The following is a 26,459-nucleotide window of genomic DNA, read 5'->3' on the forward strand; positions in this document are numbered from 1 at the left end:
TGGGAGTGTGATTTTGTTTGGGGTGATGCTGGGTGTGTGATCTTGTGTGGGGCGATGCTGGGTGTGTGATCTCGTGTGTTTGTGTGAGGTGATGCTGGGTGTGCGATCTTGAGTGGGGTGATGCTGGGTGTGTGATTTTGTATAGGGTGATGCTGTGTGTGTGAACCTTTGTGGGGTGATGCTGGGTGTGTGACCTTGACTGCTTGTGTGGGTTGGTGCTGTTTGTGTGAGCTTATGTGGGGTGATGCTGGCCGTGTGACCTTGTGTAGAGTGATGCTGGGTGTTTCAACTTGCGTGGGGTGATGCTGGTAGTGTGATCTTGTGTGGGGCGATGTTGGGTGTGTGAACTTGCTTGGGGTGATATGCTTGGTGTGTGATCTTGTGTTAGGTGATGCTGGGTGTGTAATATTGTGTGGGGTGATGCTGGGTATGTGATGTTGTGTGGGGTGATGCTGAGTGTGTGATCATGTGTGGGGTGATGCTGGTGTGTGATCTTGGTGGGGTGATGCTGGGTGTGTGATCTTGTGAGGGGTGATGCTGGGTGTGTGATCTTGTGTGGAGTGATGCTGGGTGTGTGATCTTGTTTGGGGTGATTCTGGGTGTGTGATCTTGTGTGGGGTGATGCTGGGTGTGCGATCTTGAGTGCATGAGTGGGGTGAAGTTTGGTGTGTGATCTTGAGTGCATGTGTGGGGTGATGCTGGGTGTGTGATCTTGTGTGGGGTGATGCTGGGTGTGTGATCTTGTGGGGGGTGATGCTGTGTGTGTTCTTGTGTGGGTGGGATTCTGGGTGTGTGATCTTTTGTGGGGTGATGCTGGGTGTGTGATCTTGTGTGGGGTGATGCTGTGTGTGTGATCTTGTGTAGGGTGATGCTGGGTGTGTGATCTTGTGATGGGTGTACCTTGGTGTGTGAGCTTGTGTGGGGGTGATGCTGGGTGTGTGACCTTGACTGCTGTGTGGAGTGATGCTGCGTGTGTCATCTTGTGTGCTTGTGTGTGTGTGAGGCTCGGGGTGTGATCTTGAGTGCATGTGTGGGGTGATGTTGGGTGTGTGACCTTGAGTGCATGTGTGGGGTGATGCCTGGCGTGTGACCTTGTGTGAAACAAGGCTGGGTATGTGATCTTGTGTGCGGTGAGGCTGGGTGTTTGATTTTTCGTGGAGTGATGCTGGGTGTGTGATCTTTTGTGGGGTGATGCTGGGTGTGTGATCTTGTGTGGAGTGATGCTTGGTGTTGGATCTTGCCTGGGTTGATGCTAGGTGTGTGATCTTGTGTGGCGTGATGGTGGGTGTGTAATCTTGTGTGGGGTGATGCTGGATGTGTGATCTTGTGTAGGGTGATGCTGGGTGTGTGATCTTATGTGGGGTAATACTTGGTCTGTAATCTTGTTTGGGGTGATGCAGAGTGTGTGATCTTGTGTGGGGTGATGCTGGGTGTGTAATCTTGTGCGGGGTGATGCTGGGTGTGTGATTTTGTGTGGGGTGATGCTGGGTGTGTGATCTTGTGTGGGGTGATGCTGGGTGTGTGATCTTCTGTTGGGTGATGCTGGATGTGTGATCTTTTGTGGGGCTATGCTGGGTGTGTAATCTTGTGTGGGGTATGCTGGGTGTGTCATCTTGTGTGGGGTGATGCTGGGTGTGTGAGCTTGTGTCGAGTGATGCTTTGTGTTGGATCTTGCCTTGGGTGATGCTGGGTGTGTGATTTTGTGTATGGTGATGCTGTGTGTGTGGCCTTGACTGCTTGTGTGGTTTGGTGCTGTTTGTGTGATCTTATGTGGGGTGATGCTGGGCGTGTGACCTTGTTTGGAGTGATGCTGGGTGTTTGAACTTGCGTGGGGTGATGCTGGGTGTGCGATCTTGTGTGGGGCGATGCTGGATGTGTGAACTTGCTTGGGGTGATGCTGGGTGTGTGATCTTGTGTTAGGTGATGCTGGGTGTGTGATCTTCAGTGGGGTGATGCTGGGTGTGTGATTTTGTGTGGGGTGATGCTGGGTGTGTGATCTTGAGTGCTTGTGTGGGGTGATGCTGCGTGTGTGAACTTGTGTGGGGTGATGCTGGGTGTGTAATCTTTTGTGGGGTGATGCTGGGTGTGCGATCTTGAGAGCTTGAGTAGGGTGAAGTTTTGTGTGTGAGCTTGAGTGCATGTGTGGGGTGATGCTGGGTGCGTGATCTTGGGTGCATGTGTGGGGTGATGTTGGGTGTGTGTGAACTTGAGTGCTTGTGTTGGGTGATGCTGGGCGTGTGAGCTTGTGTGGGGTGAGGCTAGGTATGTGATCTTGTGTGGGGTGAGGCTGGGTGTGTGAGATCTGTGGGTTGATGCTGGGTGTATGATCTTGTGTTGGGTGATGCTGGGTGTGTGATCTTGTGTGGGGTGATACTGGGTGTGTGATCTTGTGTGGAGTGATGCTGGGTGTGTGATTTTGTGTGGGGTGATGCTGGGTGTGTCATCTTGTGTGGAGTGATGCTTGGTGTTGGATATTGCCTTGGGTGATGCTGGGTGTGTGATTTTGTGTGGGGTGATGCTGGGTGTGTGATTTTGTGTGGGGTGATGCTGTGTGTGTGATTTTGTGTGGGGTTATGCTGGGTGTGTGATCTTGTGTGGGGTGATGCTGGGTGTGTGATCTTGTGTGGGGTGATGCTGGGTGTGTGATCTTGTGTGGGGTGATGCTGGGTGTGTGATTTTGTGTGGGGTGATGCTGGGTGTGTAATCTTGTTTGGGGTAATGCTGGGTGTGTGATCTTGTGTGGGGTGATGCTGGGTGTGTGATTTTGTGTGGGGTGATGCTGGGTGTGTGATCTTGTGTGGAGTGATGCTTGGTGTTGGATCTTGCCTGGGTTGATGCTAGGTGTGTGATCTTGTGTGGCGTGATGGTGGGTGTGTAATCTTGTGTGGGGTGATGCTGGATGTGTGATCTTGTGTAGGGTGATGCTGGGTGTGTGATCTTATGTGTCGTAATACTTGGTCTGTAATCTTGTTTGGGGTGATGCAGAGTGTGTGATCTTGTGTGGGGTGATGCTGGGTGTGTAATCTTGTGCGGGGTGATGCTGGGTGTGTGATTTTGTGTGGGGTGATGCTGGGTGTGTGATCTTGTGTGGGGTGATGCTGGGTGTGTGATCTTCTGTTGGGTGATGCTGGATGTGTGATCTTTTGTGGGGCTATGCTGGGTGTGTAATCTTGTGTGGGGTATGCTGGGTGTGTGATCTTGTGTGGGGTGATGCTGGGCGTGTGATCTTGTGTCGAGTGATGCTTTGTGTTGGATCTTGCCTTGGGTGATGCTGGGTGTGTGATTTTGTGTAGGGTGATGCTGTGTGTGTGGCCTTGACTGCTTGTGTGGTTTGGTGCTGTTTGTGTGATCTTATGTGGGGTGATGCTGGGCGTGTGACCTTGTTTGGAGTGATGCTGGGTGTTTGAACTTGCGTGGGGTGATGCTGGGTGTGTGATCTTGTGTGGGGCGATGCTGGGTGTGTGAACTTGCTTGGGGTGATGCTGGGTGTGTGATCTTGTGTTAGGTGATGCTGGGTGTGTGATCTTCAGTGGGGTGATGCTGGGTGTGTGATTTTGTGTGGGGTGATGCTGGGTGTGTGATCTTGAGTGCTTGTGTGGGGTGATGCTGCGTGTGTGAACTTGTGTGGGGTGATGCTGGGTGTGTAATCTTTTGTGGGGTGATGCTGGGTGTGCGATCTTGAGAGCTTGAGTAGGGTGAAGTTTTGTGTGTGAGCTTGAGTGCATGTGTGGGGTGATGCTGGGTGCGTGATCTTGGGTGCATGTGTGGGGTGATGTTGGGTGTGTGTGAACTTGAGTGCTTGTGTTGGGTGATGCTGGGCGTGTGAGCTTGTGTGGGGTGAGGCTAGGTATGTGATCTTGTGTGGGGTGAGGCTGGGTGTGTGAGATCTGTGGGTTGATGCTGGGTGTATGATCTTGTGTTGGGTGATGCTGGGTGTGTGATCTTGTGTGGGGTGATACTGGGTGTGTGATCTTGTGTGGAGTGATGCTGGGTGTGTGATTTTGTGTGGGGTGATGCTGGGTGTGTCATCTTGTGTGGAGTGATGCTTGGTGTTGGATATTGCCTTGGGTGATGCTGGGTGTGTGATCTTGTGTGGGGTGATGCTGGGTGTGTGATTTTGTGTGGGGTGATGCTGGGTGTGTGATTTTGTGTGGGGTTATGCTGGGTGTGTGATCTTGTGTGGGGTGATGCTGTGTGTGTGATCTTGTGTGGGGTGATGCTGGGTGTGTGATCTTGTGTGGGGTGATGCTGGGTGTGTGATTTTGTGTGGGGTGATGCTGGGTGTGTAATCTTGTTTGGGGTAATGCTGGGTGTGTGATCTTGTGTGGGGTGATGCTGGGTGTGTGATTTTGTGTGGGGTGATGCTGGGTGTGTGATCTTGTGTGGGGTGATGCTCTGTGTGTGATCTTGTGTGGGGTGATGCTGGGTGTGTCATCTTGTGTGGAGTGATGCTTTGTGTTGGATCTTGCCTTGGGTGATGCTGGGTGTGTGATCTTGTGTGAAGTGATGCTGGGTGTGTAATCTTGCGTGGTTTGATGCTGGGTGTGTAATCTTGTGTGGGGTGATGCTGGGAGTGTGATTTTGTTTGGGGTGATGCTGGGTGTGTGATCTTGTGTGGGGCGATGCTGGGTGTGTGATCTTGTGTGTTTGTGTGAGGTGATGCTGGGTGTGCGATCTTGAGTGGGGTGATGCTGGGTGTGTGATTTTGTATAGGGTGATGCTGTGTGTGTGAACCTTTGTGGGGTGATGCTGGTTGTGTGATCTTGACTGCTTGTTTGGGTTGGTGCTGTATGTGAGATCTTATGTGGGGTGATGCTGGGCGTGTGATCTTGTGTGGAGTGATGCTGGGTGTTTAAACTTGCGTGGGGTGATGCTGGGTGTGTGATCATGTGTGGAGCGATGCTGGGTGTGTGATCTTGCTTGGGGTGATGTTTGGTGTGTGATCTTGTGTTGGGTGATGCTGGGTGTGTGATCTTGAGTGATGTGATGCTATGTGTGATCTTGTGTTGGATGATGCTGGGTGTGTGAACTTGTGTGCTTGTGTGAGGTGATGCTGGGTGTGTGATCTTGAGTGCGCTGATGCTGGGCGTGTGATTTTGTGTATGGTGATGCTGGGTGTGTGACCTTGTGTGGAGTGATGCTGGGTGTTTGAACTTGCGTGGGGTGATCCTGGTAGTGTGATCTTGTGTGGGGCGATGCGGGGTGTGTGAACTTGCTTGGGGTGATATGCTGGGTGTGTGATCTTGTGGTAGGTGATGCTGGGTGTGTGATATTGTGTGGGGTCATGCTGGGTATGTGATATTGTGTGGGGTGATGCTGGGTGTGTGATCATGTGTGGGGTGATGCTGGTGTGTGATCTTGGTGGGGTGATGCTGGGTGTGTGATCTTGTGTGGGGTGATGCTGGGTGTGTGATCTTGTGTGGGGTGATGCTGGGTGTGTGATCTTGTTTGGGGTGATTCTGGGTGTGTGATCTTGTGTGGGGTGATGCTGGGTGTGCGATCTTGAGTGCTTGAGTGGGGTGAAGTTTGGTGTGTGATCTTGAGTGCGTGTGTGGGGTGGTGCTGGGTGCGTGATCTTGGGTGCATGTGTGGGGTGATGTTGTGTGAGTGTGAACTTGAGTGCTTGTGTTGGGTGATGCTGGGCGTGTGAGCTTGTGTGGGGTGAGGCTGGGTATGTGATCTTGTGTGGGGTGAGGCTGGGTGTGTGAGATCTTCTGTGGATTGATGCTGGGTGTATGATCTTGTGTTGGGTGATGCTGGGTGTGTGAACTTGCGTGGTGTGATGCTGGGTGTGTGATCTTGTGTAGGGTGATGCTTGGTGTGTGATCTTGTGTGCTTGTGTGAGGCGATACTTGGTGTGTGTTCTTGTGTAGGGTGATGCTGGGTGTGTGATCTTGTGATGGGTGTTCCTTGGTGTGTGAGCTTGTGTGGGGGTGATGCTGGGTGTGTGACCTTGACTGCTGTGTGGAGTGATGCTGCGTGTGTCATCTTGTGTGCTTGTGTGTGTGTGAGGCTCGGGGTGTGATCTTGAGTGCATGTGTGGGGTGATGTTGGGTGTGTGACCTTGAGTGCATGTGTGGGGTGATGCCTGACGTGTGACCTTGTGTGAAGTAAGGCTGGGTATGTGATCTTGTGTGCGGTGGGGCTGGGTGTTTGATTTTGCGTGGAGTGATGCTGGGTGTGTGATCTTTTGTGGGGTGATGCTGGGTGTGTGATCTTGTGTGGAGTGATGCTTGGTGTTGGATCTTGCCTGGGTTGATGCTAGGTGTGTGATCTTGTGTGGCGTGATGGTGGGTGTGTAATCTTGTGTGAGGTGATGCTGGATGTGTGATCTTATGTGGGGTAATGCTTGGTGTGTAATCTTGTTTGGGGTGATGCAGAGTGTGTGATCTTGTGTGGGGTGATGCTGGGTGTGTAATCTTGTGCGGGGTGATGCTGGGTGTGTGATTTTGTGTGGGGTGATGCTGGGTGTGTTATCTTGTGTGGGGTGATGCTGGGTGTGTGATCTTGTGTTTGGTGATGCTGGATGTGTGATGTGTGTTTGTGTGAGGTGATGCTGGGTGTGCGATCTTGAGTGGGGTGATGCTGGGTGTGTGATTTTGTATAGGGTGATGCTGTGTGTGTGAACCTTTGTGGGGTGATGCTGGTTGTGTGATCTTGACTGCTTGTTTGGGTTGGTGCTGTATGTGAGATCTGATGTGGGGTGATGCTGGGCGTGTGATCTTGTGTGGAGTGATGCTGGGTGTTTGAACTTGCGTGGGGTGATGCTGGGTGTGTGATCATGTGTGGGGCGATGCTGGGTGTGTGATCTTGCTTGGGGTGATGTTTGGTGTGTGAACTTGTGTTGGGTGATGCTGGGTGTGTGATCTTGAGTGATGTGATGCTATGTGTGATCTTGTGTAGGATGATGCTGGGTGTGTGAACTTGTGTGCTTGTGTGAGGTGACGCTGGGTGTGTGATCTTGAGTGCGGTGATGCTGGGCGTGTGATTTTGTGTATGGTGATGCTGGGTGTGTGACCTTGACTGCTTGTGTGGGTTGGTGCTGTTTGTGTGAGCTTATGTGGGGTAATGCTTGGTGTTTGAACTTGCGTGGGGTGATGCTGGTAGTGTGATCTTGTGTGGGGCGATGCTGGGTGTGTGAACTTGCTTGGGGTGATATGCTGGGTGTGTGATCTTGTGTTAGGTGATGCTGGGTGTGTAATATTGTGTGGGGTGATGCTGGGTATGTGATATTGTGTGGGGTGATGCTGGGTGTGTGATCATGTGTGGGGTGATGCTGGTGTGTGATCTTGGTGGGGTGATGCTGGGTGTGTGATCTTGTGTGGGGTGATGCTGGGTGTGTGATCTTGTGTGGAGTGATGCTGGGTGTGTGATCTTGTGTGGGGTGATACTGGGTGTGTGATCTTATGTTTGGTGATGCTGGGTGTGTGATCGTGAGTGCTTGTGTGGGGTGATGTTGGGTGTGTGACCTTGAGTGCATGTGTGGGGTGATGCTGGGAGTAGGAACTTGGGTGCATGTGTGGGGTGATGTTGGGTGCGTGATATTGAGTTCTTGTGTGGGGTGGTGCTGGGCGTGTGATCTTGTGTGGGGTGAGGCTGGGTATGTGATCTTGTGTGGGGTGAGGCTGGGTGTGTGAGAACTTCTGAGGATTGATGCTGGGTGTATGATCTTGCGTTGGGTGATGCTGGGTGTGTGATCTTGCTTGGAGTGATGCTGGGTGTTTGATCTTGCGTTGGGTGATGCTGGGTGTGTGATCTTGTGTGCTTGTGTGAGGTGATTCTGGTTGTGTGACCTTGAGTGGGGTGGTGCTGGGTGTGTGAGCTTGTGCGCTTGTGTGAGGTGATGCTGGGTGTGTGATCTTGTGTAGGGTGATGCTGGGTGTGTGATCTTGTGATGGGTGTTCCTTGGTGTGTGAGCTTGTGTGGGGGTGATGCTGGGTGTGTGACCTTGACTGCTGTGTGGAGTGATGCTGCGTGTGTCATCTTGTGTGCTTTTGTGTGTGTGAGGCTCGGGGTTTGATCTTGAGTGCATGTGTGGGGTGATGTTGGGTGTGTGACCTTGAGTGCATGTGTGGGGTGATGCCTGGCGTGTGACCTTGTGTGAAGTAAGGCTGCGTATGTGATCTTGTGTGCGGTGAGGCTGGGTGTTTGATTTTGCGTGGAGTGATGCTGGGTGTGTGATCTTTTGTGGGGTGATGCTGGGTGTGTGATCTTGTGTGGAGTGATGCTTGGTGTTGGATCTTGCCTGGGTTGATGCTAGGTGTGTGATCTTGTGTGGCGTGATGGTGGGTGTGTAATCTTGTGTGGGGTGATGCTGGATGTGTGATCTTGTGTAGGGTGATGCTGGGTGTGTGATCTTATGTGGGGAAATGCTTGGTGTGTAATCTTGTTTGGGGTGATGCAGAGTGTGTGATCTTGTGTGGGGTGATGCTGGGTGTGTAATCTTGTGGGGGTGATGCTGGGTGTGTGATTTTGTGTGGGGTGATGCTGGGTGTGTGATCTTGTGTGGGGTGATGCTGGGTGTGTGATCTTGTGTTGGGTGATGCTGGATGTGTGATCTTGTGTGGGGTGATGCTGGGTGTGTGATCTTTTGTGGGGCTATGCTGGGTGTGTAATCTTGTGTGGGGTGATGATGGGTGTGTGACCTTGTGTGGGGTGATGCTGGGTGTGTGATCTTGTGTCGAGTGATGCTTTGTGTTTTATCTTGCCTTGGGTGATGCTGGGTGTGTGATCTTGTGTGGGGTGATGCTGGGTGTGTAATCTTGCGTGGTTTGATGCTGGGTTTGTGATCTTATGTGGGGTGATGCTTGGTGTGTAATCTTGTGTGGGGTGATGCTGGATGTGTGATCTTGTGTAGGGTGATGCTGGGTGTGTGATCTTATGTGGGGAAATGCTTGGTGTGTAATCTTGTTTGGGGTGATGCAGAGTGTGTGATCTTGTGTGGGGTGATGCTGGGTGTGTAATCTTGTGGGGGTGATGCTGGGTGTGTGATTTTGTGTGGGGTGATGCTGGGTGTGTGATCTTGTGTGGGGTGATGCTGGGTGTGTGATCTTGTGCTGGGTGATGCTGGATGTGTGATCTTGTGTGGGGTGATGCTGGGTGTGTGATCTTTTGTGGGGCTATGCTGGGTGTGTAATCTTGTGTGGGGTGATGATGGGTGTGTGACCTTGTGTGGGGTGATGCTGGGTGTGTGATCTTGTGTCGAGTGATGCTTTGTGTTTTATCTTGCCTTGGGTGATGCTGGGTGTGTGATCTTGTGTGGGGTGATGCTGGGTGTGTAATCTTGCGTGGTTTGATGCTGGGTTTGTGATCTTATGTGGGGTGATGCTTGGTGTGTAATCTTGTGTGGGGTGATGCTGGGTGTGTGATTTTGTTTGGGGTGATGCTGGGTGTGTGATCTTGTGTGGGGTGATGCTGGGTGTGTGATCTTGTGTGGGGTGATGCTGGGTGTGTGATCTTGTGTTGGGTGATGCTGGATGTGTGATCTTGTGTGTGGTGATGCTGGGTGTGTAATCTTGTGTGGGGCTATGCTGGGTGTGTAATCTTGTGTGGGGTGATGCTGGGTGTGTGATATTGTGTGGGGGTGATGCTGGGTGTGTGATCATGTGTGGGGTGATGCTGGGTGTGTGATCTTGGTGGGGTGATGCTTGGTGTGTGATCTTGTGTGGGGTGATGCTAGGTGTGTGATCTTGTGTGGGGGGATACTGGGTGTGTGATCTTGTTTGGGGTGATTCTGGGTGTGTGATCTTGTGTGGGGTGATGCTTGGTGTGTGATCTTGTGTGGGGCGATGCTGGGTGTGTGATCTTGTGTGGGGTGATGCTGGGTGTGTGATCTTGTATGTGGTGATGCTGGGTGTGGTCTTGTGTGGGGGTGATGCTGGGTGTGTGATCTTGTGTGGGGTGATGCTGGGCGTGTGATCTTGTGTGGGGTGATGCTGTGTGTGTTCTTGTGTTGGGGTGATTCTGGGTGTGTGATCTTTTGTGGGGTGATGCTGCGTGTGTGATCTTGTGTGGGGTGATGCTGTGTGTGTGATCTTGTGTAGGGTGATGCTGGGTGTGTGATCTTGTGATGGGTGTTCCTTGGTGTGTGAGCTTGTGTGGGGGTGATGCTGGGTGTGTGACCTTGACTGCTGTGTGGAGTGATGCTGCGTGTGTCATCTTGTGTGCTTGTGTGTGTGTGAGGCTCGGGGTGTGATCTTGAGTGCATGTGTGGGGTGATGTTGGGTGTGTGACCTTGAGTGCATGTGTGGGGTGATGCCTGGCGTGTGACCTTGTGTGAAGTAAGGCTGGGTATGTGATCTTGTGTGCGGTGAGGCTGGGTGTTTGATTTTGCGTGGAGTGATGCTGGGTGTGTGATCTTTTGTTTGGTGATGCTGGGTGTGTGATCTTGTGTGGAGTGATGCTTGGTGTTGGATCTTGCCTGGGTTGATGCTAGGTGTGTGATCTTGTGTGGCGTGATGGTGGGTGTGTGATCTTATGTGGGGTAATGCTTGGTGTGTAATCTTGTTTGGGGTGATGCAGAGTGTGTGATCTTGTGTGGGGTGATGCTGGGTGTGTAATCTTGTGCGGGGTGATGCTGGGTGTGTGATTTTGTGTGGGGTGATGCTGGGTGTGTGATCTTGTGTGGGGTGATGCTGGGTGTGTGTGATCTTGTGTTGGGTGATGCTGGATGTGTGATCTTGTGTAGGGTGATGCTGGGTGTGTGATCTTATGTGGGGTAATGCTTGGTGTGTAATCTTGTTTGGGGTGATGCAGAGTGTGTGATCTTGTGTGGGGTGATGCTGGGTGTGTAATCTTGTGCGGGGTGATGCTGGGTGTGTGATTTTGTGTGGGGTGATGCTGGGTGTGTGATCTTGTGTGGGGTGATGCTGGGTGTGTGTGATCTTGTGTTGGGTGATGCTGGATGTGTGATCTTGTGTGGGGTGATGCTGGGTGTGTGATCTTTTGTGGGGCTATGCTGGGTGTGTAATCTTGTGTGGGGTGATGCTGGGTGTGTGATCTTGTGTGGGGTGATGCTGGGTGTGTGATCTTGTGTCGAGTGATGCTTTGTGTTTTATCTTGCCTTGGGTGATGCTGGGTGTGTGATCTTGTGTGGGGTGATGCTGGGTGTGTAATCTTGCGTGGTTTGATGCTGGGTTTGTGATCTTATGTGGGGTGATGCTGGGTGTGTAATCTTGTGTGGGGTGATGCTGGGTGTGTGATTTTGTTTGGGGTGATGCTGGGTGTGTGATCTTGTGTGGGGTGATGCTGGGTGTGTGATCTTGTGTGGGGTGATGCTGGGTGTGTGATCTTGTGTTGGGTGATGCTGGATGTGTGATCTTGTGTGTGGTGATGCTGGGTGTGTAATCTTGTGTGGGGCTATGCTGGGTGTGTGATCTTGTTTGGGGTGATGCTGGGTGTGTAATCTTGTGTGGGGTGATGCTGGGTGTGTAATCTTGTGTGGGGTGATGCTGGGTATGTGATATTGTGTGTGGGTGATGCTGGGTGTGTGATCATGTGTGGGGTGATGCTGGGTGTGTGATCTTGGTGGGGTGATGCTTGGTGTGTGATCTTGTGTGGGGTGATGCTGGGTGTGTGATCTTGTGTTGGGTGATGCTGGGTGTGTGATCTTGTTTGGGGTGATTCTGGGTGTGTGGTCTTGTGTGGGGTGATGCTGGGTGTGTGATCTTGTGTGGGGCGATGCTGGGTGTGTGATCTTGTGTGGGGTGATGCTGGGTGTGTGATCTTGTGTGGGGTGATGCTGGGTGTGTGATCTTGTGTGGGGTGATGCTGGGTGTTTGATCTTGTGTGGGGTGATGCTGGGTGTGTGATCTTGTGTGGGGTGATGCTGGGTGTGTGATCTTGTGTGGGGTGATGCTGGGTGTGTGATCTTGTGTTGGGTGATGCTGAGTGTGTGATCTTGTGTTGGGTGATGCTGAGTGTGTGATCTTGTGTGGGGTGATGCTGGGTGTGTGATCTTGTGTTGGGTGATGCTGAGTCTGTGATCTTGTGTGGGGTGATGCTGAGTGTGTGATCTTGTGTGGGTGATGCTGAGTGTGTGATCTTGTGTTGGGTGATGCTGAGTGTGTGATCTTGTGTGGGGTGATGCTGGGTGTGTGATCTTGTGTTGGGTGATGCTGAGTGTGTGATCTTGTGTGGGGTGATGCTGGGTGTGTGATCTTGTGTTTGGTGATGCTGAGTGTGTGATCCTGCCGACACTTTGATAAATTAGACACATGTTCAACTCTTGGTCATCTTTATTGATGAAACATCGACTCAAGGTTGAGGGACTGATTACCTCATTCTCCTCCTGTTCTTCATGATTCTCCTTTGTATGGACTGATGAAGCCACTGTGTGGCGAAACTTTTCCTCAATAAAGTTACCCAAGAGTTGCACTTGCGTCTAATTTATCATTTGTACAGTTTTTTTAAATTGCATGTTATTGTTGCCGTGTAAAAATATTAATTAGATATTAATCGGTTGCTGTGGAACCCAGTAAAGTAACACCGTCACTGGATGCCCCTGACCACACTTATAAAACATCTCATTAGAGAAATATCTTTATACTGTCCATTTAATCCTCGGCACAAAAGTTAACGTTTTCGTAAACTAGATTGCTTCAAATCTTGTAATCTTTCTCTGTATGTTCCCATTTGTTTCTGAGTGGTGTGTTGATATAAAAATTGCTTTTTAGGTCAGAACATACAGGAGATTGAAATAGCTTAAGATTTAAGCCTTAAATCCATGCTTTAGGTCCACTAGTGTGCCAGGGCAGAGAGAAACATGGTTTGTAAACAAGGGTGCCCAGCTTTTGAGGCATCTGTAACTGAGTGCTCCAAAACGTCGCTAAGGGAATCTTGCCAGCCTCCCTGGCTTGGTTTTGAATCTTACTAATGCAGTTTTTCTCTTTATATATCCGTTTGTTTCTGCGTGGTGCATTGATTTATATATACATACATATAGATATATATATATATATATATATATATATATATATATATATATATATATATATATATATATATATACATATATATATATTGTATATATATATATATATATATATATATATATATATATATATATATATATATATATATATATATATATATATATATATATATATATATATATATATATGTTTCCCAAACTATGGCAGGCCAGGATTCGACCCCACAACACGTTGTCCTGCCTCAATAGGCCACACAATGTACATGCCACCTTTCCACCTGAGCCATCGATCCTACTAACAGCATGAACCTAGCGAACTAGGCTTGTTTCATGTTGCGAGGGCATTCGTGGCAGATGTATGCTCGAGGATTAATTTCAGCCTCCTTCTGCTTGAGGCGGGTCATTGTGTCGTGGGGTCGAATACTGGCCTCCCACAGTTTGGTAAATGACTCAGAACCACTTGTTTTGTTGTTTCATTGAAACAACGAAACCTGTAACTGTTTGACATGATGGTAAGATTGCTGGTGTCTTTTTTCTGTCTCATATACACGCTGGATAACAGGTATATCTTGCTACGTCTACTTACACTTTCGTCATACTACACAGACACACACATGCATATATATACATACATTTAGGTTTTTCTTCTTTTTTTCTAAATAGCTCTTGTTCTTCTTTATTTCTTCTATTGTCCATGAGAAAGTGGAAAAGAATCTTTCCTCCGTAAGCCATTTGTCTTATGAGGCGACTAAAATGCCGGGATCAATGTGGTAGTAACCCCTTCTCCTGTAGACATTTACTAAAAATGAGAAGAAGAAAAACTATATAAAACTGGGATGCTTGAATGTGCGTGGATGTAGTGCGGATGATAAGAAAGAGATGATTACTGAAGTTATGAATGAAAAGAAGTTGGATGTCCTGGCCCTAAGCGAAACAAAGCTGAAGGGGGTAGGCAAGTTTTAGTGGGGAGAAATAAAAGGGATTAAGTCAGGAGTATCTGAGAGAGTTAGAACTAAGGAAGGGGTAGCAATAATGTTGAAGGGTCAGTTATGGAAGGAGAAGAGGGAATATAAATGTGTAAATTCAGGGATTATGTGGATTGAAATAAGGGTCGGATATGAAAACTGGGTCATAATAAGCGTGTATGCACCTGGAGAAGAAAGGAGTGTAGGGGAGAGAGAGAGAGACTTTGGGAGATGTTAAGCAAATATATAGGAACTTTTGAACCAAGTGAGAGAGTAATTGTGGTAGGGGACCTAAATGCTAAAGTAGGGGAAACATTTAGAGAGGGTGTGGTAGGTAAGTTTGGGGTGCCAGGTGTAAATGATAATGGGAGCCCTTTTTTAAACTGTGTATAGAAAGGGGTTTAGTTATAGATAATACGTATTTTAAGAAAAAGAGGATAAATAAGTATACAAGATATAATGTAGGACATAATGATGGTAGTTTGTTGGACTAAGTATTGGTAGATAAAAGATTGTTGAGTAGACTTCAGAATGTACATGTTTATAGAGGGGCCACAGATATATCAGATCACTTTCTAGTTGTAGCTACAGTGAGAGTAAAAGGTAGATGGGATACAAGGAAAATTGACGCTGCAAGTAAGAGAGAGGTGAATGTGTATAAAACTAAAAGAGGGGGCAGTTAGGGTAAGATACAAACAACTATTGGAGGATAGATGGGCTAGTGAGAATATAGATAATGGGGTCGAAGATGTATGGGGTAGGTTTCAGAAAGTATGGTTAGCGTTCAGCAGAAGTTTGTGGTTACAGGAAAGTGGGTGTGGGAGGGAAGAAGAGCTATTTGTGGAATGATGAAGTAAAGAGAGTAGTAAGGGAGAAAAAGTTAGCATATGAAAGGTTTTTACAAAGTAGAAGTGATGCAAGGAGGGAAGAGTATATGGAGAGAAAAAAAGAGGTTAAGAGAGTGGTGAAGCAATGTAAAAAGAGAGCAAATGAAAGAGTGGGTGAGATGTCAACAAATTTTGTTGAAAATAAGAAAATGTTTTGGAGTGAGTTTAATAAGTTGAGGAAGCCTAGAGCACAAATGGATTTGTCAGTTAAAATAGGAGAGGAGAGTTATTAAATGAAGAGTTAGAGGTATCGGGAAGATGGAGGGAATATTTTGAGGAATTGTTAAATGTTGATGAAGACAGGGTAGCTGTGATTTCGTATATAGGGCAAGGAGGAATAACATCTTGTAGGAGTGAGGAAGAACCAGTTGTGAGTGTGGGGAAGTTCGTGAGGCAGTGGGTAGAATGAATGGGGGTAAGGCAGCTGGTAATGATGGGATAAAGAAAGAAATGTTGAAAGCAGGTGGGGATATAGTTTTGGAGTGGTTGGTGCTATTATTTAGTAAATGTATGGAAGAGGGTAAGGTACCTAGGAACTGACAGAGAGCATGCATAGTTCCTTTGTATAAAGGCAAAGGGGATAAAAGAGAGTGCAAAAATTATAGAGGAATATGTCTGATGAGTATACCTGGTAAAGTGTATGGTAGAGTTATTATTGAAAGAATTAAAAGTAAGACGGAGAATAGCATAGCAGATGAACAAGGAGGCTTTAGGAAAGGTACGGGGTGTGTATATCAAGTGTTTACAGTGAAACATATAGGTGAACAGTATTTAGAAAAGGGTAAAAAGGTTTTTGTGGCATTTATGGATTTGGAAAAGGTGTATGACAGGGTGGATAGGGAGGTAATGTGGCAGATGTTGCAGGTGTATGGAATAGGAGGTAGGTTACTGAAAGCAGTGAAGAGTTTTTATGAGGATAGTGAGGCTCGGGTTAGAGTATGCAGGAGAGAGGGAGTTTTTTTCCCAGTAAAAGTAGGCTTACACAAGGATGTGTGATGTCACCGTGGTTGTTCAATGTATTTATTGGTGGGGTTGTAAGAGATGTGAATGCAAGTGTCTTCGCAAGAGGTGTAGAGTTAAAAGACAAAGAATCAAGCTCAAAGTGAGAGTTGTCACAGCTGCTCTTTGCTGATGACACTGTGCTTTTGGGAGATTCTGAAGAGAAGTTGCAGAGATTGGTGGATGAATTTGGTAGGGTATGTAAAAGAAGAAAATTAAAAGTGAATATAGGAAAGAGTAAGGTGATGAGGATAACAAAAAGATTAGGTGACGAAAGACTGGATATCAGATTGGAGGGAGAGAGTATGGAGGAGGTGAATGTATTCAGATATTTAGGAGTGGACGTGTCAGCAGATGGATCCATGAAGGATGAGGTGAATCATAGAAGTGATGAGGGGAAAAGGGTGAATGGTGCACTTAAGAGTCTGTGGAGGCAAAGAACGTTGTCCGTGGAAGCAAAGAGGGGAATGTATGAGAATATAGTTGTACCAACACTCTTATATGGGTGTGAAGCATGCATGGGTGATGAATGTTGCAACGAGGACGAGGCTGGAGGCAGTGGAGATGTCATCTCTGAGGGCAATGTGTGGTGTGAATATAATGCAGAGAATTCATAGTTTGGAAATTAGGAGAAGGTTTGGGATTACCAAAACTTTTGTCCAGAGGGCTGAGGAGGGGTTGTTGAGGTAGTTCGGACATGTAGAGAGAATGGAACAAAACAGAATGACTTCGAGAGTGTATAAATCTGTAGTGGAGGGAAGGCAGGGTAGGGGTCGGCCTAGGAAGGGTTGGAGGGAGGGGGCAAATGAGGTTTTGTGTGCGAGGGGCTTGGACTTCCAGCAAGCATGCATAAGCGTGTTTGATAGGAGCAAATGGAGACAAATGGTTTTTAATACTTGACGTGCTGTTGGAGTGTGAGCAAAGTAACATATATGAAGGGATTCAGCGAAACCGGCATGTCGGACTTGAGTCCTGGAGATGGGAAGTACAGTGCCTGCACTCTGAAGAAAGGGTGTTAATGTTGCACCCCTATGGCAAGACAGTGATTGAGTGAATGATGATGAAAGTTTTTCTTTTTCAGGCCACCCTGCCTTGGTGGGAATCGGCCTATGTGTTAATACAATATATATATATATATATATATATATATATATATATATATATATATATATATATATATATATATATATATATATATATATATATATATATATATATATATATATATATATATATATATATATATATATTTTATTTTTTTATTATCACACTGGCCGATTCCCACCAAGGCAGGGTGGCCCGAAAAAGAAAAACTTTCACCATCATTCACTCCATCACTGTCTTGCCAGAAGGGTGCTTTACACTACAGTTTTTAAACTGCAACATTAACACCCCTCCTTCAGAGTGCAGACACTGTACTTCCCATCTCCAGGACTCAAGTCCGGCCTGCCGGTTTCCCTGAATCCCTTCATAAATGTTACTTTGCTCACACTCCAACAGCACGTCAAGTATTAAAAACCATTTGTCTCCATTCACTCCTATCAAACACGCTCACGCATGCCTGCTGGAAGTCCAAGCCCCTCGCACACAAAACCTCCTTTACCCCCTCCCTCCAACCCTTCCTAGGCCGACCCCTACCCCGCCTTCCTTCCACTACAGACTGATACACTCTTGAAGTTATTCTGTTTCGCTCCATTCTCTCTACATGTCCGAACCACCTCAACAACCCTTCCTCAGCCCTCTGGACAACAGTTTTGGTAATCCTGCACCTCCTCCTAACTTCCAAACTACGAATTCTCTGCATTATATTCACACCACACATTGCCCTCAGACATGACATCTCCACTGCCTCCAGCCTTCTCCTCGCTGCAACATTCATCACCCATGCTTCACACCCATATAAGAGCGTTGGTAAAACTATACTCTCATACATTCCCCTCTTTGCCTCCAAGGACAAAGTACAAAGGTACCGCCTCTGGAACTGTGCTAGGAACCCTCATCCTCAGAGGAAAGAAAAAACTTACACTCAAACCTCTCCCTGGAGCTGTTTGAATATTGTCATCTATCACTCCTTATATGCTATATTCTATATAGACATTGACAAAATTACAATAGGAGGTAGAACAACATAGATAACATCTCAGAGCTACATCTCCAGTACTTCGTCCAGCTCCCCGGCGGTGGGCCACGTGCCCAGAATGCTGCAGGCATTTTCCCTCTGGATCGCAACACTGAGTCTCTGAAAGAGGAAGCTGGCAGCTCTGTAATCCTTGGTTTCTATGATGAGTTTCTCACCCAACTCTTTGAAGAACTTTAGAGAACACTCACCCCATGCTCCAAATGTCTCCGACCCTATTTCGATGAAATTATAGTGAGGGGGAAGGCCTTCATATTTGCAGGTCTTCCGGGTCTCTCTTTAGCTGGCAGCTCCACCCCCTTCAGCTTCAGAGTATGGCAAGTAAGTGTCTGCCAATGTGGTGGCACAGGTGTAGTCCCAGGCAATCTGGTTACCATTCTTCCTGGGTAGCATAGTGGCTCCATCAGGTCTCTGTTGACTTCCGTCATGTGACTGGTCAGAACAGCATGTGTTCGACTGCTTGTTTAGTGCAGTATTGTTATTGATTAATACCACTCGTTTCGTGGGTACAATAATATAATATACTCCTTGTTGAGCTAGTACACAAACAAGGAGTAGAATGTAATAATGTTGGTAGAATTACCGACAATATGTAAAGTAAAAGGACACAAGTGCAACTAATGTCATGACTCCTACTACTACCACTAGTATTGCACCTCACTTTGAGCCTATATATACCCTCTGTATCCATGTACTGTTTGTAACTGTTTGACAAAGCTCCTGGAGAGCGAAACGTTGCCACAATGAAGTGTCACATTAGTTGCAGTTGTGTCCTTTTACTTTACAAGGAGTAGAATAAATTAGCTCAGAGGCGTCCACACCACTGTATGTCCTTCGATGGCGGGTGCAACATCTAGCCTGGCTGGATGCGCCATTGTTAAAGATTGTGTGGACTAGTGGTCTAAAGCATCATGCATTCTTGCTCACTATGAGGCGAGCCAAAACAGCATGGGATGCTGCCCAAATTAGAGTACCAAACAGTTCCGTCATGGAAAGAAATATATTTGAATCTTCCCTCTTGATACATGAAAGGAATACAGTATATAACTCAAATAATGGGTTATACAAGCTTGATAGCTACTTCGTAGAGTCCATTGTATACAATCTTAAAGAACAATGCACTACAAAATCACAGGTTTGCTCATTATGCCAGGTGGTTTGATGAATTGGTGACGCCCGACCAATGTCTACGCACCAAAACTTCACACCACGTCAGCTGCGAATGGTTGTATAATACATTTAGCGAGATAACATAAGGAGGGATTAAAGGGTATTAGTGGAAATTAGAAATTTAGATCATAGAAATATTATCGGCTAAGCATAGAAGATTCCAAAGGAATATTGACCGATACTGTGAAGAATAGTAGACAATATTCAGGAAGATATTCTTCTGAGTACATCAGTAGAACATTCGAGTACCCCAGAGGAAGACATTTAAATGACAAAGAGCACATTCCATTCCTTTCTTTTATTATTTAAAAAGGTTATATAGAATATAGCAATCCATTTTCGCAAACCACATGACCTGTTATACACAATTAGAAAAAGCTAGGGGCTGGCTATTAATTCTTATAATGTCATACCTGACATCTCAGAAACCATCCTACCCCATATCGGGGAGTAGGGGGATGGCAGTAGGGTGGGGTTGGTACTGACCTCTTATCACATTCTAAGGGAAACCGTGGATGGTGACACATCCGCACTACGCTTCCCTGACAACTCTCCCTTCTTTAGTTGCTCTCTTGCAACGTTGCACAGCTCCTGATGATGCACTGAAAAGTGTGAAAGTACTGGAGCTACAGATTTCCACCCCCATGGCTTGTCTTGCATACACACACACACACACACACACACACATATATATATATATATATATATATATATATATATACATATATATATATATATATATATATATATATATATATATATATATATATATATATATATTTATATATATATATTTATATATATATATTTATATATATATATATATATATATATATATATATATATATATATATATATATATATATATATATATATATATATATATATATATATGTCGTGCCGAATATGTAAAACTGGTCAATTAGCAAGAACTCGTTTAAAATTAAGTCCTTTCTGAAATTTTCTCTTACACGTTTAAAGATATATTTTTTTCATTAATGTAAATGTCAAAATTTTTAATTTTGCACCAAAAGAATCTTTGAAAACTTACCTAACCTTATTATAAAAAGAACAATTTATTTTAGCCTAACCCAACCAAATATATTTTAGATTTGTTTACAATAATTTAATACTAAACAAACTCATTGAAATATATTTTTTCGCTAGGTTTAGAATGATTTTGGCTAAATTATTGCATACACAAATTTTCACTTGCCCTATATGGCAAGATGAGCGTTGCTATTTAAGCCAAGATCGCAAGTTCTGCCTATTCGGAACGACATATATATATATATATATATATATATATATATATATATATATATATATATATATATATATATATATATATATATATATATATATATATATATATACATATATATATATATATATATATATATATATATATATATATATATATATATATATATATATATATATATATATATATATATATATATATATATAATATAATATAATTATTATTCTTATTCTTATCATTTAGGTGCTGCTGTTCAAGAAGCTGGGTGAACATCACTCTGGATCATACACCTGTGAGGCCGCTAACGCGGCCGCCACTACCAACTTCACTGCCGTTGTCAGAGTTAAGGTAGATAGATCATCAAGGAATAAGGAACTTATTGCAAACTCATTTTTGTATTTAAACCTAGAATATATTATAAAGTGTCAATGTAGATCATTTGAGACCGATGTATTTGTTCCAAATATTCGTAACTATAAAGAGGCGAAAGATTTTTATTTATTAAAATTCACATAAGGAGAAATTAGTATTAATGAAAAAGTGTAATATTATTATCCTGTTTAAGAACAAGTAAAAAGGCTACGGAATTAGTGAAATTATTTCTATCATAATGAATAACGTTTAATGATAAGTATATACTAACATGTTTTGGAGTGTATATATATAATTTTTGTCAGTATGTAAGAGGTTTATGTGGACGGTGCAGGTAAAGCCTCGCTGGGTGCGAGAGCCTCACAGTGCAACAGCAGTGGTAGGCTCGACGCTGGTGCTGGACTGCAGTGCCCGTGGCTACCCACACCCTGTTATCACCTGGATGAAGGCTTCAGGTAACTATCCTGTACCATGTAAATTATAGTATTCAGTGGTTTTGATGTCATCCAGAAGGCTCGGTTATGTGATATTTTCTCAACTCATATTTTAATAATAATAATAATAATAATAATAATAATAATAATAATAATAATAATAATAATAAAAATAATAATAATAATAATAATAATAATAATAATAATAATAATAATAATAATAATAATAATAATAATAATAATAACAATAATAATAATAATAATAATAATAATAATAATAATAATAATAGTTCAACCTCTCTCATATGGTGTCATTGTTGAGCTCTAGCTTCCAAAATCCTTTTATACTAGAATAAGAAAGCGTTTCAATCCTTTCTACATTCAGGAAATAAAAAAGAAATTGGGTTTCTGATGGGATCAAATCTTCTCAAATGTAAGTCTTCTTACTTAGATTTCTACTGAACAATATACGTAGTCATTCTTAAACACAAACTAAAACAGTCAAATAGAGTCACTTGCACACACACACACACACACACACACACTCACACACACACACACACACACTCACTCACACACACACACACACACACACATACACACACACACACACACACACACACACACACACACACACACACACACACACACACACACACACACACACACACACACACACACACACACACACACACACACACACACACACTCACGAAGTATTGGGAGGCACAAGTCGAAACTGCAGTAGCCAAGGTAAGGGCCCTAGAATTTGAGGTAAACAAGCTGAAGCAAGTCTCAGGGGCAGTGACCAGAGAAGACGCAGCATATGAAGCTGAGAGGCGGAACAGGAAGGAAGGAGATATGAATTATGCTAAGGTCATATCAGCCTGCAAAGAAGGGCCAAGGAGTGAAAGGGAAGAGCAGCTAGGCGCAGATGGAGAGGGAGATAGGTCGAATGCTGATGCACAATCAAGGGAGAAAATGACCACATACAGACAGGAACCAGTCACTGAGGGAGAGGCAATGGGATTAGGAAAGGGCAAAATCAGTGTTTATCCATGGGCTTTGGGAGAGAGAGGAAAGGACACACACTGAAAGACGGCAGGAAGAAAGAAAGGAGATTGAGAAAATCATCACGGAAATAGGGGAAGAAGACATGGACGAGATTGTAAATTTTCAGAGAATAGGGGGGAACTTGAATGGGAGAAACCGACTGATCAAGCTGATTCTCAGAACAAAAACAGTGCGGAACAGGATCCTCCAAGAGAAACCTCGGTTGAAAAACTCGGAAGAGTACAAGAAGGTGTTCCTAGACAGAGACAGAACACAAACAGAGCGACAGCAGCTGAGGGAGAGGACAAAAAAGCGATAGGAGCTAGGAAAGGAGACAAGGATGGAACCAGCAGAGGTCAGTCAGAGCAGAACAGAGCAGAAAGAGCAAGCACACACACAACTATCCTCAGAACCCCACAACCTATCACACTATCCCAACACACACTACAATCCAAACCCACAGCTTCCACCCAACACCCAACCATAGAATCCCACAGTATGCTACCAGGTCTCCCACCCCCACAGGCCCCCCAAACAACAGTGTTGGAAAGGAAACAGAAGGTATGGTACACAAACGCTGATGGAATAACAAACAAGTGGGAGGAGTGGCACGAAAGAGTCAAAGAGGCATCACCTGACATCATAGCACTCACAGAAACCAAGCTTACAGGTATGATAACAAATGCTATCTTTCCAACGGGATACCAGATCCGGAGGAAAGACAGAAGGAACAGGCGGGGAGGGGGGTGGAAGAGTGGCACTGCTGATCAAACACCGATGGAATTTTGACGAGCTGGAGAGAGGAGACAGCAGAGAAGAAAGTGATTACATAGTGGGAACGCTTCACTCTGGAGGTCCCAAGGTGGTAATAGCAGTGATGTATAACCCATCAAAAAGCAGCAGGAGGCCAGGGCAAGAGTATGACGAGAGCAATAGAGCGATGGTTGACACACTAGCTGCAGTAGCCAGAAGAGCTCATGCATGCAGGGCAAAGCTCCTGATCATGGGTGACTTTAACCACAAGGAGATCGACTGGGAGAACTTGGAGCCACATGGGGGCCAAGATACATGGAGGGCTAAGATGATGGAGGTGGAAATTGAAAACTTCATGTACCAAAACGTAAGGGACACTACAAGAGAGAGAGGAGAGGATGAACCAGCAAGACTGGACTCAGTATTCACCTTGAGTAGTGCAGATATTGAGGACATCACATATGAAAGACCCCTTGGGACCAGCGATCATGTGGTTTTAAGTTTCGAATACACAGTAGAGCTGCAAGTGGAGGGGGAAGCCGGAAGGCCAGGAAGAATGAAGCCAAACTACAAGAAAGGGGACTACATGGGAATGAGGAACTTCCTGAACAGGGTTCAGTGAGACAGAGAACTGGCAGGGAAGCCAGTAAATGAGATGATGGAGTATGTAACAACAATATGCAAGGAGGCTGAGGAGAGGTTTGTGCCCAATCGTAACAGAAATAATGAAAAAGCCAGGATGAGCCCATGGTTCACCCAAAGGTGCAAGGAGGCAAAAACCAAGTGTGCTAGGGAATGGAAGAAATATAGAAGGCAAAGTACCCAGGAGAATAAAGAGAGCAGTCGTAGAGCCAGAAATGAACATGCACAGATAAGAAGGGAGGCCCAACGACAATATGAAAACGACATAGCAGCGAAAGCCAAATCTGACCCAAAGCTGTTATACAGCCACATCAGGAGGAAAACAACAGTCAAGGACCAGGTAATATGGCTAAGGAAGGAAGAAGGAGAGACAACAAGAAACTACCGTGAAGTATGTGAGGAACTTAACATGAGATTCAAAGAAGTGTTCACAGAGGTGACAGAAGGGGCTCCAGAAAGACGGAGAGGTGGGGCACACCACCAAGTGCTGGACACAGTACACTCAACCGAGGAAGAAGTGAAGAGACTTCTGAGTGAGCTAGATACCTCAAAGGCAATGGGGCCAGATAACATCTCTCCATGGGTCCTGAGAGAGGGAGCAGAGGCACTGTGTACCCCTAACAACAATATTCAATACATCTATCGAAACACGGAGATGCATTGAAGACAGCAAATGTAGTCACAATTTTTAAAAAAGGAGACAGACATGAAGCACTAAACTACAGACCAGTGTCACAAGCCATGGAGAAGATTATCAGGAGAAGAGTGGTGGAACACCTAGAAAGAAATGATCTCATCAACAGCAGCCAACATGGTTTCAGGGACGGGAAATCCTATGTCACAAACCTACTGGAGTTCTATGACAAGGTGACAGTAGTAAGACAAGACAGAGAGGGGTGGGTGGATTGCATTTTCTTGGATTGTAAGAAGGCGTTTGACACAGTTCCACACAAGAGATTAGTGCAAAAACTGGAGGACAAAGCAGGAATAACAGGGAAGGCACTACAATGGATCAGGGAATACTTGTCAGGAAGACAGCAGCGAGTTATGGTACATGGCGAGGTGTCAGAGTGGGCGCCTGTGACCAGCGGTGTCCCACAGGGGTCAGTCCTAGGACCAGTGCTGTTTCTGGAATTTGTGAACCACATGATGGAAGGAAGACTCAGAAGTGTCCCTGTTTGCAGATGACGTGAAGTTGATGAGAAGAATTCATTCGGCCGAAGACCAGGCAGAACTACAAAGGGATCTGGACAGCCTTGCAGACCAGGTCCAGACATTGGCTCCTTGCGTTCAACCCCACCAAGTGCAAAGTCATGAAAATTGGGGAAGGGCAAAGAAGACCGCAGACGGAGTACAGTCTTGGGGGCCAGAAACTACAAACCTCACTGAAGGTAAAAGTTCTTGGGGTGAGTATAACACCAGGCACATCTCCTGAGGCACACATCAACCAAATAACTGCTGCAGCTTATGGGCGCCTAGCAAACCTCAGAACAGCATTCCGGTATCTTAATAAGGAATCGTTCAGGACCCTGTACACTGTGTACTTTAGGCCCATATTGGTGTATGTGGCACCAGTTTGGAACCCACACCTAGCCAAGCATGTATAGAAATTAGAGAAAGTGCAAAGGTTTGCAACAAGACTAGTCCCAGAGCTAAGGGGTGTGCCCTACAAGGAGAGGTTAAGGGAAATCGACCTGACGACACTGGAGGAAAGGAGAGATAGGGGGGACATGATAACTACATACAAAATACTGAGAGGAATTGACAAGATGGACAAAGACAGGATCTTCCAGAAATGGGACACAGCAACAAGGGGACACAGTTGGAAGTTGAAGACACAGATGAATCACAGGGATGTTAGGAAGTATTTCTTCAGCCAATGACTAGTAAGGAAGTGAAATAGTTTGGGAAGGGATGTAGGGGAGGCAGGATCCATACATAGCTTTAAGCAGAGGTATGATAGAGCTCACGGTTCAGGGAGAGTGGCCTAGTAGCGACCAGTGAAGAGGCAGGGCCAAGAGCTAGGACTCTACCCCTGCAACCTCAACTAGGTGAGTACAACTAGGTGAGTACACACACACACACACACACACACACACACACACACACACACACACACACACACACACACACACACACACACACACACACACACACACACACACACAAAAGGCACCCATCCATAGCAGTCAAAGAACCTAACCCAAAACCCACTCACTGTACCCTCTGCCCCTATCCCACTCAGCACAAACCCCACCCCCACTTAAACCCACAGTAACCCACACTTCCCCCTCAGCACAAACCCCACCCCCACAGAACCCCACAGTAACCCACACATCCCCCTCAGCACAAACCCCAACCCCACAGAAACCCACAGTAACCCACACATCCCCCTCAGCACAAACCCCAACCCCACAGAAACCCACAGTAACCCACACAGCCCCCTCAGCACAAACCCCAACCCCACAGAAACCCACAGTTACCCACACATCCCCCTCAGCACAAACCCCAACCCCACAGTAACCCACACATCCCCCTCAGCACAAACCCCAACCCCACAGAAACCCACAGTAACCCACACAGCCCCCTCAGCACAAACCCCAACCCCACAGAAACCCACAGTAACCCACACATCCCCCTCAGCACAAACCCCAACCCCACAGAAACCCACAGTAACCCACACATCCCCCTCAGCACAAACCCCAACCCCACAGAAACCCACAGTAACCCACACATCCCCCTCAGCTCAAACCCGACCCCCACAGAAACCCACAGTAACCCACATAATGTTCCCTCTTTCCCCATTCCCTTCACCATAAACCCCACCCCCACAGTCACCACAGCAACCCACA

General features: G+C 46.1%; 1 protein-coding gene across 1 annotated transcript in view; it reads left to right on the plus strand.

Moving 5' to 3' along the window:
- LOC128690681 (cell adhesion molecule Dscam2-like) overlaps positions 1-26,459 on the plus strand; it is a 536,323-nt gene that overhangs the window by 210,960 nt on the left and 298,904 nt on the right. The window contains exons 9-10 of the mRNA XM_070088137.1: positions 20,597-20,701; positions 21,060-21,180. Coding sequence (XP_069944238.1) covers positions 20,597-20,701; positions 21,060-21,180 — 226 coding nt within the window. The remainder of the gene's footprint in view (positions 1-20,596; positions 20,702-21,059; positions 21,181-26,459) is intronic.

The sequence above is a fragment of the Cherax quadricarinatus genome, chromosome 24 (assembly GCF_038502225.1).
Source record: "Cherax quadricarinatus isolate ZL_2023a chromosome 24, ASM3850222v1, whole genome shotgun sequence".
In the NCBI taxonomy this organism is placed as follows: Eukaryota; Metazoa; Arthropoda; class Malacostraca; order Decapoda; family Parastacidae; genus Cherax; species Cherax quadricarinatus.